Source organism: Colletes gigas, unplaced genomic scaffold (genome assembly GCF_013123115.1).
Source record: "Colletes gigas isolate AHSC1104 unplaced genomic scaffold, ASM1312311v1 Colletes_gigas_Sc00001, whole genome shotgun sequence".
Taxonomy (NCBI): Eukaryota; Metazoa; Arthropoda; class Insecta; order Hymenoptera; family Colletidae; genus Colletes; species Colletes gigas.
Window position 1 is genome coordinate 438848 of NW_025106630.1, and position 13063 is coordinate 451910.

Below are 13063 nucleotides of genomic sequence, written 5' to 3' on the forward strand. Positions count from 1 at the left end.
TAGGGTGCCGATCGGCCGTGCTAGATGACAGATGCGGACGCAGTGTAGACGCAATTCTCGGCTTTTGCCGATCGGCCGTGCCGAACGGCAAAAGCCGACCCAGTGGGGACGCGGCTTAACGACTTCATAGTTTCAGAATTGAGTCTTCGAGATAATACTGTTACAAAAAGATATAAATCATTCAACCGGTAAAATGACCGGTCATGGTAGGTAAGACAGACTACAAATTTTTCTCAGAAAATAAACAATAAAAAAAGAAGTGAATATTGAAAAAAGTATTATACGTATATTTTAGAAAAAGTCGTGAAGTTGAAAGACGATGCAATTACGTTGTATATAGGAAATTCTAAACGGAATTTTAAAAACGGTCATTTGACCGGTCGTGGTAGGAATAGTGTTAAATATAAATTCTAACCTTAACATATTTTGATTATTTCAAGCAATTCATAAATGGTATTCTTGCAAGTGGAGGCATAGACAGACGCCAATGTTGGTTTTTTAAATTGTAATGTCCAATTTTTTTTATGCTCGATTTTGACACATCAACATATTCCGAGTGTAAAAGTACCGAGGTATGTTTATCTTAAAACCTATCGTTTCTTAGATATTCGCATAGTTTACACATTCTACGTTCAAAATATTTCACAGATTATGTCAAAGAAATTGTTCCATTTATGTAATTAAGATTAAAAATGAAAAACGTCAACGAAGATACCGATATAACTTGAACACAATCTTATCAGAGGCAGACTAAAAATATTCCACTTCGTTCAGTTTTGTACAGTATGCCAATTAGTTCTGTGCAAGTTCACCACGCATTCCACGATGCCGGTACGTATTCGCGTATGCACTAATTACAACACTGTAAAAGACACTCACAGATTATAAAGTGTTCGTTAAAATTAATGAGATCGTTTTAATTCTAATATACGTTAAAATATTTTAATTGTACGACGATAATACCATTATTCGCTTCGTGATACGACTGTTATCACGGACGCTACTAGTGTTCGCGTGACGTCGAGCCATAATTTACATTCTGACAGTGAATTTGTCACTGTGAAAACTAAAAGCCGCGTTATCGTGGAAATAAAATCTCAAAGAGAGGTCTCCAGGTGTAAGATTGGCTTTTAAGTAAAATGTTTGCACCGTGATAGGACCTAAAATATTAGAGTTAATAATAAATAATTCTGAGAACAGTTTAATAGTTTATAAGATATAACAAATTAATTGTAATAAGTTCAAGTCTCGTTGGGGACCTTTTCTTAAAATATTCTTTGATGGTCGTTATTTATATTTTTAGGTTGTTGAAAACGAACTGACTCTTCCTTAACGTTTACCTTAAACTCTAATTTTACAAACTTAATATACAGGGTGTTTGACCAACCCTGAGACAAAATTTTAATGGGAAATTCTAAAGACCAAAATAAGACGAAAATCAAGAATATCAATTTCTGGATTGAGGCTTAGTTAAAAAGTTATTAAAAAATTAAATTAAAAAATTTCAAATCGTTATAAAAAAATTATTTTTGGTTGCAGGAGTCAATTACAATCATTTATGATCAATAAACATACCCTTGAAATCCTAACCACTTTTGAGAAAAAAATTCTTTACTGAAAATATAATGTCTGATCATGAATGATTCCCCTGAAATTCGGCGAAATTGAAAAGTATCAAATGGTTCTAAAAAAATTATTTTCGGTTGCAGGGGTCAATTACAATCATTTTTGGTGAATACACATACCCCCGAAATCCTACGTACTTTTGAGAACAAAATTCTTTACTGATAATATACTGTGTGGCCGGAAATGTTTCTATAATTTTTTAACGAAGCTTCAATCGACAAATTAGTATCCTTGATTTTCGACTTATTTTGGCCTCTAAAATCTCCCATTAAAATTTTTCCCAAGGGAGGCCGAACACTAATCGAAATAACCTCCATCGACTTCAAAACTCTTCTATAGCTATGCAAGCGTACCAATCAAATTTTGTTAATTCTTAATTATAGAAAACACCGTTCACTTTCAGAGGACTCATAGTTCCCGTGTTTACACCCTTTCGTAATGACAGGTAATTCCCCTAACATTCATAAAACAGTATTAAGAAAATATTGGACGTTACTGTTAAGGTTAAGTTGTTTAATTTGTAAAATAAAATTTATTTTATAATGTCTTCTTTAACTATTTCGTTTTTATAATTTCAAACATATTTAAATATAAGATCGATATCTAAAGTAAATAAACATATATTATTTAAATCTGTCAAACGAATATTTAATTTCTCGTTCTTTTTCAAATTTGAGTAACAGGGTATAATAGAATTCACTTTAATATTGTTTTATTTAATTGCAAAAGATGGTATATACTAGTCTTTAACATTCTACCAAAAGTGTAATATTATTCATCCATATTTATTCTAGCAAAAGATTACTGAACTTGTCAATTGTAGAACAATATGCCGAATATTTAGCCAAAAAGAAGATCACTGGTGTGCTTGGTAAGTGAAAATTATATTCTTATTATATTCCTTCTTGAATTTATAAACAGAAATAGAGATTTTGAAATTCGTATTATATTTTTTCTTGCATCAGAGACGCAGATAAAAAAACGCGTGTTCTTAATAAATAAATAATAAAAACAACTATCCCAACGAAGAAGACAACTCGAAACAAAAACTTTCCATTTCCTTTTTCGAGACTCGCAATTTTGAAATAACAACGAAATTAATTGGTTATCTTTCAAATTTGACTAATATTCTAGGCTCTGTTTCGATTCGTTCTACGTTTTAAGCTCGTATACTCCCTTTGTAAACTACAAAATAATTTGAAAGCATGCAAAGGCGGGGAACGTTTCAAACGATAAAAATACGTAATTGTTAATTAACAGTAAACGGAACAACCGGAGAAGGTACGTCTATGTCTGTTACTGAAAGGAAATTAATTACCGAGGCATGGGCAAACGCCGTAAAAAGAACAAAGCAACACTTGATGGTTCAAGTAGGCGGTGCACCACTTCCGGATGTTCTCGAACTTGTATGTGTAAATTACAACTATCGTAACATGCATACTTGCAAAGACGTAATTTAATCGTATAGTCCGGGCCACAATACAGCGAGGTCGTAAACTAAACCTTTTGAGGGTTGGGACCGATTACTGCTGCGGCACTTAGGGCCATACATGACATTGTGGCGCTGCTTCTCGAGAAAATTTGTAGGAGGACAGAAAAGGAAAGGAGGGGGCGCGTTTCATCCGGGCCTGCCAGTGGACTCGTCAATAAGGCTTTCTAGCAGGCCCTGCCTTAGACGACTGGGATATTGGGAAGTCGTTCGAGGAGTGTATACATACACGTATATGTATAGCAACGGAGGGGTCGGTCGAGCGCTTGTGAGCGCGACCCCTCTGGTGGCGAGCATGGGAGGCGTCGCCACAACATCTTGCTTGAGGGTGCCTTTCTGAATGTCTTTTTCTGTCCGTAACTGCACTACCTTTTTTCATTTTCTACATGCATATATTATAAGCAGGTAAATTAAGATATTAAAGACTTGAATAAGACCTTTACCTGTTACGATACCTTTAAAAATGGCTTTCTAAAAATGGCGACACTAGATAAAACATTTCTTCGTACGGCCCTGACTATGGTCTAAGGCCTTTAGCTGCTCGTATTTTTGTCAATTCACTTGTTTCGGGAACTGAAACGTGTAAACTTTGACATCTACTCGAGTTTACGACCTCGCTATATTGTGGCCCGGACTATAGCAGCATAGTTCTAAAATATTTGATAAATACAAAATTAATGGAATCTTATTAAATGTTACATAAATTTAAACTCTTCTTATCGTGACTAATTAACGATTTCGTTTGCAGGCAAGACACGCCGAAAGTATCAAAGCGGATTCCATATTATGTTTACCGGAATTATACTTTAAACCAACCACATCGGATCAACTGACCAAATATTTAAAATTAGTCAGCGACGCAGCTCCGAACACGCCACTTCTATATTATCACATTCCAATGTTAACTAACGTTAATGGTAAGTTACTATTTAAAATAATTAGTGTACCATCGGTAGAATTTCAGAGACAAATTACCAAGGTTGTATATAACAATTGAAAATGTTACAAAAAACTTTAATAGATTGTTTATTGCTTTAAACACAAAAGGTACCAATACAGACACCCATCGAGAATCCATAAAAACCTTTTTGCACACACCTACAATGTTTATCGATAATTTTTTCGGCATTACCAACGAAGAGAACTTGGAAGACTATTAAATAACGTAACAATTAATGGAAATGATTCTTTTCTAGTGCACATGGGACAATTTCTTGAATCTCTAGGAGAAAAAATCCCAACTTTCGTGGGTATCAAATTCACAAGCGCTAACTTGGAAGAAGGCGCACAAGCATTGCACGCTGATAACAACAAATATGTGATCTTCCTTGGAAATGATCAAGTATGGTTTTTATACCTCCTTATTTTATTTTATTAGAAACGCTAGAAATACTGTTCGGTAAACGAAATACACACATCCCGCTGGCCAACTAGAGTTGTTTCCGGTCCTTTATGTTGCCAGATGCGGGATCGGTATAGCCCGGGCCACGATATAGCGAGGTCGTAAATTAAACTCTTGAAAATTGGGACTGACTACTGCTGCGGCACTTAGGGCCGTACATGACATCTTGCTTGAGGGTACCTTTCTGAATGTCTTTCTGTGTCCGTAACTGCACTACTATACAGCGAAGACTTGATGACTACGCACGCCGATTGGCCGTAGCGTAATAACGACGCCTCCTCTCACACGCATTGTCATTATTGACTGAGTCGCTCACAACTACAATTCCAACGCGTGACAAAGGACGTGAACGAAACGTATAGAGACAGAGTAGGATAGGACAAGACTGAGAGGCATTGGCGTACCCGTACGCTCAAAATACTAGCCATGAATAGAACAAAAGTGTATCTCTCGCGGTTATGGAGACCCTACTACTATGCAGAGTGACGTCAGAGCGGGCCTCTATGGTGGGAATAAGGCGGCGCGTAGACCTTCTCTCCTTGCCCTTGCCCCGTTTAGTTTGTTGGTGCCTAGCCAACAAGTCATCTCTGGATAGTACTGTTGGATAAATTGTTGAATAAATTGTTGTACAAAGGCCGATCTATTTTTCCTTAGTCTGGTACTCAGGTCTTATTCTACTAGTTCGAGTCGTTTCCAGCGGCTCGTATTTTCTTTTATATATTCTGTCCTCTCTCTCTCTCTCTCGCTTTCTCTCAGATCCTTTCGCACTCATCACTCATTCGTCATTCCATTCGCTCTCACCATTCGCGCGCATTTACAAAACCTATAACAGTACCTTCTTTCATTTTCTACATACATACATATATTATAAGCAAGTAAATTAAGATATTAAAGACTCGAGTAAGACCTTTATCTGTTACGATACCTCTAAAAATGGCGACACTAGATAAAACAATTCTTCGTACGGCCCTAACTATGGTCTAAAGCCCTTAACTCGTATTTCTGTCAATTCACTTGTTACGAGAACTGAAACGTGTAAACTTTGACACCTACTCGAGTTTACGACCTCGCTATATCGTGGCCCGAACTATACTACGTTGCGAAGGTCTTCGAGTCTCCCACATCTGGCAAATTTCAGTGTAAAAGAAAAGAATTTTGGTAAATGAAAGAAACGCTACATTCGAGTTGACCAGCGAAGGGCTATATTGTTCCGAGGGTGGTACGGTCGTCGAGGCCAAATGCAGACACCGACGACAAAGGTCATCGCCGACACGCGGAACAATATAGCCATAAAACAGCTGCAAACCAGACGCAACCTCTTGTTGCGCTGAGTTCCGTTTCTTCCTCGGTAAATTAACGCGACATTCGACTTCGGGGAGGAAACCTCATCCACCCTCGCCAGCGTGGCCTGGGACTTTCCTCCACCACCGAAGTTCAGGAGGAGTTTCCTGCCGAAATGGGACAGGAAAATGGGTCCTCCTCTCCCAAGTCGATGGCCAATCAATACAGTCTGGATTCCACAGAGGAATCTGAAAACCATCCCCAAACCACCTCTTGGTTGGGACTTAAGCTGAGGAGGAAACGGACTCCGGGCACGACAATCACTCTTAGTTTGCCTTTTGAGAGAACAGTACTCTTAGCTTGGTTTTTGAGAGACGAACACTCTCGCTCTTAACTTGTCTTTTGATCGAACAACTCTTAGTTTGTCCTTTAAGAGAACATCTCTCTTAACTTATCTCCGAAAAGTTTGAACGCAATTGTTAAAGTAGAACGAAGGAACAGTTCCTTATATAGTTCATCGCGCTCAATAACACATTTATACAGTCCACTTTATTATTGTTGCAAACTAAACATCTCAAAAACTTTCAATCACGAACCAAATACATTTCAATACAACCACAACCATTTCGAGCGCGAACATATATACTAATTAATCAAATACTTGCGCGATACGTACGCATTGTTTGTTATATATTCCTCCACAGATTTATTTCCATATTTATTGTTTCGTATTCCTTCACGATTATATTCCTCTTAGTTGATGGGTGCCGCCACTGCGTTAGGAATGGATTCGTTTATAGCGACATCCATGAACATGTTGCCAGAACTTGCGATTGAAATTCTGGCAAAAGGAAAATCAGGAAATAGCGTGGAAGCCAGAGAAAAACAAGAAAAACTTTCGACAGCTGTAATCGCTATATCAAAATATGGTAAAACTATTTGCAGATTGTACTGTTGCATCTAACTAGCTTTACTACTTAAATTGAAATATTAAAAATTCCAGGTAACTGGGTGGAAACTATGAAAGTAGCTATGTCTATTCTAACAGATATTAACGTTGGTCCTGTACGCGCACCACTAAAAGTTCTGCCTCTAGAGATCACAGCAACAATGGCAAAAGATTTAGAAAAAGCACTTTAAATCATTTATGCTCAAATAAAGTTTTCTAATGTAATCATGATTTTAAAGAACAATTTTCATTTAAAAGATATTCACCTACTTATTAATAATCTGTGGCGGCCAAGGCACCACATACGCCTTAGCCGTTCGAAGCCGCTACAATGTATGGTTGCACACGAGACGATGGTTGCACACGAGACGACCAGAGCCGCGTGAGCCGAAAAGCCGTTGTCGTCGTCTCTGACCGTCTTTTGTTTTTGAAGGCCTCTTGGTACGGTGGCGATGATCGTACCAGGGAGTCGAGCGTAACCCGCACCACGAGTCACGTCGTTGTACGACAGCAACAATACAATTGTGCGGAACGGAACAGGGCGGAGTCATTATCTTCCCGATCCCACATTGGTGACCCCGACGTGATCTCGCCGCGCAAGTAAAGTTTTTTTAAGAAAATTTGGACATTTTTCGTATACGGACAATATTAGTTAGGGTAGAGAAATAAGTGTATAGTGTTAAGGATATAAGAAAAGGACACGGTCTGACAAATAGTAAGCGCGGTGTGTGTGTGCGGTGAAACTATTTTTTTTTTGTGACCAAGACTGGTAAAATGACTGACCCTAACGTTAACGCAGGGACATCCGCGGGTGTGCCGTTGGCAGTTGATCGCGTCGCTGTACGGATATCCGAGTTTTGTCCGGGAGACCCGGAGATGTGGTTTTCAATGGTAGAGAGAAGTTTTGAGGTATCCAATGTAACGTCGGAGACCACGAAATTCGGGTACATTCTCGGCGCGTTAAGTGCGCGACACGCCGCGGAAGTAAGAGACATTATCATGAATCCCCCGGCCGCGGATCCGTACACGACGCTAAAAAATGAGTTCATTCGCCGGCTTAGTGCGTCGCAGGAACAGAAAACGCGGCGGTTATTGGAACACGAGGAAATCGGGGACAGAAAACCGTCCCAATTTCTTCGTCACCTGCGCGGATTGGCCGGTACGGCTTTTTCGGACGGTGTATTGCGGACGCTTTGGATGGGCCGACTACCTGCTAATATGCAGGTGATTTTAGCCACGCAGCGGGACACCCCGCTGGATAAGGTGGCAGAGTTGGCAGACGCTGTTGCGGATACGATGACACCGCGGGTACACGTCACGGAGGCAGCGATTACGGGCGTATCTGCATCCTGCCAAATACCCCCGCCGGGCCCGAACATCGAGGCCATGTTAAACATTAAGATGTCACAATTGGCTCTTTCCTTGAGGCAGGAAATTTCTGCCATCCGTGAATCCTTGGTGGACCAGGGGCAATCTTCCCGTCGCAGGTGGACCCACCGAAATCATCCAAACTCGCGCTACCGCAGACGATCTCTATCGCGATCGCGAGAGCGGCCCGCGGGAGGACAAATGGACCATCAAGGGAAATGCTGGTACCATTGGCGGTTCGGTCCGGCCGCGCAGAGGTGCGTTGCACCGTGCAATTGGAACGCCACGGATCAGGGAAACGACCTGGGGAGTCGTTGATGGCGGCCAGCGACACAAATCCAGCATCACGCCGCCTCTTCATCTTAGACAACAGCTCGAAGACGGAATTTTTAGTGGATACCGGGGCCGATTTGTGCGTTTTTCCGCGCCGCCTGCTAGGCGGATTGCGAGAAAGATCGGAGTACCAGCTGGCGGCGGCGAATGGGAGTGTAATTAACACCTACGGGACAGTGTCGTTAAACCTGCACCTCGGCCTACGACGGGATTTCGTGTGGCGATTCGTGGTTGCGGATGTTACAAAACCCATAATCGGGGTAGACTTTCTCGATCACTTCGATCTTATGGTGGACATCCGCAATCGTCGCCTCGTCGATCGGACCACGTCGTTAACGGTCCGCGGAACACGAGCCGAGGATGAAACGCCGTCGGTGAAGACAGTAGCAGGGACTACCGTTTACCACCAGCTCCTGATGCAGATGCCGGAACTTACACGGCCTAGCGGCACCCCGATGAGGACTACGCACCAAACGGTGCATTACATCGAGACAACCCCTGGACCACCCGTTTCCAGCAAGCCGCGGCGGCTTGCACCGGACCGGCTCAGGGCTGCCCAGAAGGAGTTCGACGCGATGGTGAAGATGGGCATCGCTTGTCCTTCGAAGAGCGCGTGGTCAGCACCCCTTCATATGGTTCCGAAGAAGGGCGAAGAAGCTTGGAGGCCTTGCGGTGACTATAGAGCGTTAAACGCACGGACAATTCCCGACCGATACCCCGTGCGTCACATTGAGGATTTTGCGCAACAACTGAGTGGCAAAAAGGTATTTTCCACAATAGATCTCGTCCGAGCTTATAATCAGATTCCGGTTGCGTCGGAAGACGTCGGAAAAACGGCCATTACAACGCCGTTCGGGCTTTTTGAATTCCCGTACATGTCGTTCGGGTTACGAAATGCCGCGCAAACATTTCAGCGCTTTATCGACGAAATTTTACGCGGTTTCGATTTTTGTTACGCGTATATAGACGACATTTTGGTCGCCTCAGAATCCCAAGCCGATCACCTGCGCCATTTAGAATTATTATTTAAACGATTAAAAGATTATGGCATTGTTGTTAATCCGAATAAATGCACGTTCGGACAGGAAGAAGTTAAATTTCTAGGCTATCGGGTAAATGAAAGCGGCACTCAACCTTTGCCCGGCAAGGTACAAGCCATAAAGTCATTTCCCCTTCCGAAAAACGCGAAGGATTTGAGGCAGTACTTGGGAATGCTTAATTTTTACCGCCGTTTTATCCCAGATGCCGCTCGCTTTCAAGCACCCTTGAACGACCTTCTAGCCGGCAATTTAAAGGGCAAGACCCCGATAGCCTGGACTTCGGAAGCGCGTCAGGCTTTCGAAAATACCAAAAATAGTTTAGCAAACGCAACCCTGCTTTCTCATCCTGCGGTCAACGCTCCATTGTCGGTTACCTGCGATGCTTCTGATTACACCGTAGGAGCTGTTTTACATCAGTGCGTCGGCAACGAACGACAACCATTAGCATTCTTTTCTAAGAAATTAGGATCTGCCGAAAAGAAGTATTCAGCTTACGACCGGGAACTACTTTCTATCTATTTAGCAATAAAACATTTCAAACATATGCTCGAAGGCAGACATTTCACGATTTTTACAGACCATAAACCCATAACTTTCGCTTTCAAACAGAAATTAGATAAATGCTCTCCTCGACAATTCCGATACCTAGATTACATTGCGCAATTCTCTACAGATATTCAACATATTTCCGGTAAAGACAACGTCGTTGCCGATGCACTGTCCAGAGTGGAAACGGTTAACCACTCGATTAATTTCGAAGAATTGGCAAAATCGCAAGCCCAGGATGAGGAGTTGCAGCGGTTGTTGAATAGCGAATCTAGCCTGCAATTACGCAAAGTCTCGTTGCCTGGCACGTCTTCCGAAATTTTTTGCGATATTTCGACTAAGAATGTAAGACCTTATGTCACCCCTCCTTTCCGACGTGCAGTTTTTAATATGTTACATGTATTATCACATCCAGGTATTAACGCGACGATCAAGCTCATAACGCAACGTTATGTTTGGCCGTCGATTAAAAGAGATGTTCGCACGTGGACACGTTGCTGTATACCGTGCCAAAGATCAAAAATTTCCCGTCATGTGACTGCACCATTGGCTACATTTGTTAAACCTTCTGCGCGATTCGAACACATTCATTTAGACATAGTAATTTTACCGGTGTCCGAAGGTTTCAGGTATTGTCTGACCTGTGTAGACAGATATACGCGGTGGCCGGAAGCCTTCCCCATGGTCGATCAGGAGGCCCAAACCGTAGCTCGAACCTTTTATGACGGTTGGGTAGCGCGGTTTGGTGCTCCCGTACGGATTACCACCGATCAGGGTAGGCAGTTCGAATCCAAATTATTTTTTGCGCTGAACAATTTAATTGGATCCACACGCCTTCGCACAACGGCGTATCACCCAGCGGCCAATGGGATGGTAGAGCGTTTTCACCGACAGCTCAAGTCGGCTATAAGGTGCCACGGATCCGACAGGTGGACAGAAATACTTCCGACGGTTCTACTCGGTATTCGTTCCGCCTGGAAAGAAGACCTCGGCGCTACCTCAGCGGAATTAGTTTATGGCGAGCCATTAAGATTACCGGGAGAGTTCTTGTCTTCGCATTCAGCGGAAGGCACAGAAAATGCTTCCGATTTTACTAATAGACTACGCAACCATTTTTCTAAATTGAGTCCCTCTAATGCATCACGCCATTCCGTTAATCGTACATTCGTTTTCAAAGATCTTAGCAGTTCAACACATGTTTTCATCCGAACAGATTCAGCCAAAACTATTTTACAACCCGCTTATGAAGGTCCATACGCCGTAGTGCGCCGAGGCGAAAAAACATTTACAATAAACATTAGAGGTAAGGAAATAAATATATCAATTGAAAGGCTAAAGCCTGCTTATATGCTAGCAGAAAACAGACCGGATCCCGTGAGCATAGAAAATCAGCCGGTCACACAAACAAACGTACCTGACAATGCGCCGGTTATACAGCAACGTGTTACGCGTTCAGGTAGACGCGTACGTTTTCCCGATCGATTTCAAATTACGCGGTAGTACTTAAGGCTTGCGCATTATTATAATAAGTATCATATACCATTTATTTTTATCCATCACTTTTATGTACTTTCATGTATTTTTAGGTATTACGTATTATATATTAAACTCCATGTAAATTCCTTTTTTTTTCAACTCTGTTCAAATACTGTAATGTAAATCTTAGTTAGGATAACGTATTTTATATAATAGAGTAAATGGTAGTGGTAATGTAGTCGGTCAATTTTTCGTAATTGTGCCAATTACTGGCAGGGGGGTAGTGTGGCGGCCAAGGCACCACATACGCCTTAGCCGTTCGAAGCCGCTACAATGTATGGTTGCACACGAGACGATGGTTGCACACGAGACGACCAGAGCCGCGTGAGCCGAAAAGCCGTTGTCGTCGTCTCTGACCGTCTTTTGTTTTTGAAGGCCTCTTGGTACGGTGGCGATGATCGTACCAGGGAGTCGAGCGTAACCCGCACCACGAGTCACGTCGTTGTACGACAGCAACAATACAATTGTGCGGAACGGAACAGGGCGGAGTCATTATCTTCCCGATCCCACAAATCAAATAATCTCTATACATACATAACTATTGTGGGTTCAGTGCGTGTCTAGAATGATTCGAGAGAGAGGAGAGAGAATCATAGGGCCGTGCGTAAAGGATAAGCTCTCGGGCGCGGCTGTGTCGTTTCCGTGTGCCTTCGTTCCGCGAGCGTTCGGCGGCAGCGTTTAATGTCTGGCGGCGGGACTAAAAAGGACTCGCGCAGACCCAGGTGGCCCGAGCGATACCGTGGCGTCGCAATAACGGACGAGTTGACGAGGTCGAGAAACGTTCGGCATAAGGTAGTTCTCGTCGAGACGTGGAGATGCGTAGTTCAAGGCATTTCTGTATTTCTGTAATTCTGTAATCGTTTATTTCGTTATTGTTAAATATATTCATTCTTCAAAATATCAACGTGTTTTGTCATTCCATGGTCCGTATGATCCTACACTATGATACTATAGTAAATATCACTATTACGTTACGTTAAGGAAGCATACGTTTAGTTAGATATACAGGGTGTCCACGCTAAAGTGTGACAGTCGCAATATTTCAATAACTATTGATGATACGAAAAAATTGTTTATATGTAAATTGCAGGATAAAATAGGATCTCTATTTTGGCGTAAACGAAAATTTTGTTTATATTATTAATTTAAAAGATATGATGGTTAGGGGGAGTAGGTTTGAAAAACCTCGCCTAACGGTAGTCCGGATCGTGAGGGAAGGAACGTCGGGAAAAGAATGCACATTTCAATTTTGATTTTCGCTTAGCCGAATGTCTCGACTAAGCCGTTTATTCCTATCAAATTGTGGGAACAAAAACGTGTACAAGAAATTGTCTGCCCGGCCAGACGCCGCTGCAGTTAATCCTGTTTTGGAAATCTGTAACAGAAAGAGACACGAATAGGCGTTAAATACCTGTGAACGTGAGTCACGCTGTGTGTCTTACTCTCTTCCGCGCTCGTCTGGTGTGTGCTTGTCGCACCCAGGAGCGGGATCT

The 13063-nt window shown here is 42.1% G+C and overlaps 1 protein-coding gene across 1 annotated transcript; it reads left to right on the forward strand.

The window, feature by feature from the left end:
* Positions 1–417: 417 nt before the first annotated feature.
* LOC122404515 (N-acetylneuraminate lyase-like) lies at positions 418–12231 on the forward strand. Its single transcript, XM_043408542.1, has 9 exons — positions 418–831; positions 2010–2071; positions 2421–2497; positions 2887–3032; positions 3864–4032; positions 4312–4457; positions 6556–6727; positions 6802–7028; positions 12085–12231. The coding sequence occupies exons 1-8, from the start codon at positions 826–828 to the stop codon at positions 6936–6938; spliced, it is 915 nt and encodes a 304-aa protein (XP_043264477.1). The 5' UTR covers positions 418–825; the 3' UTR covers positions 6939–7028; positions 12085–12231.
* Positions 12232–13063: the final 832 nt, after the last annotated feature.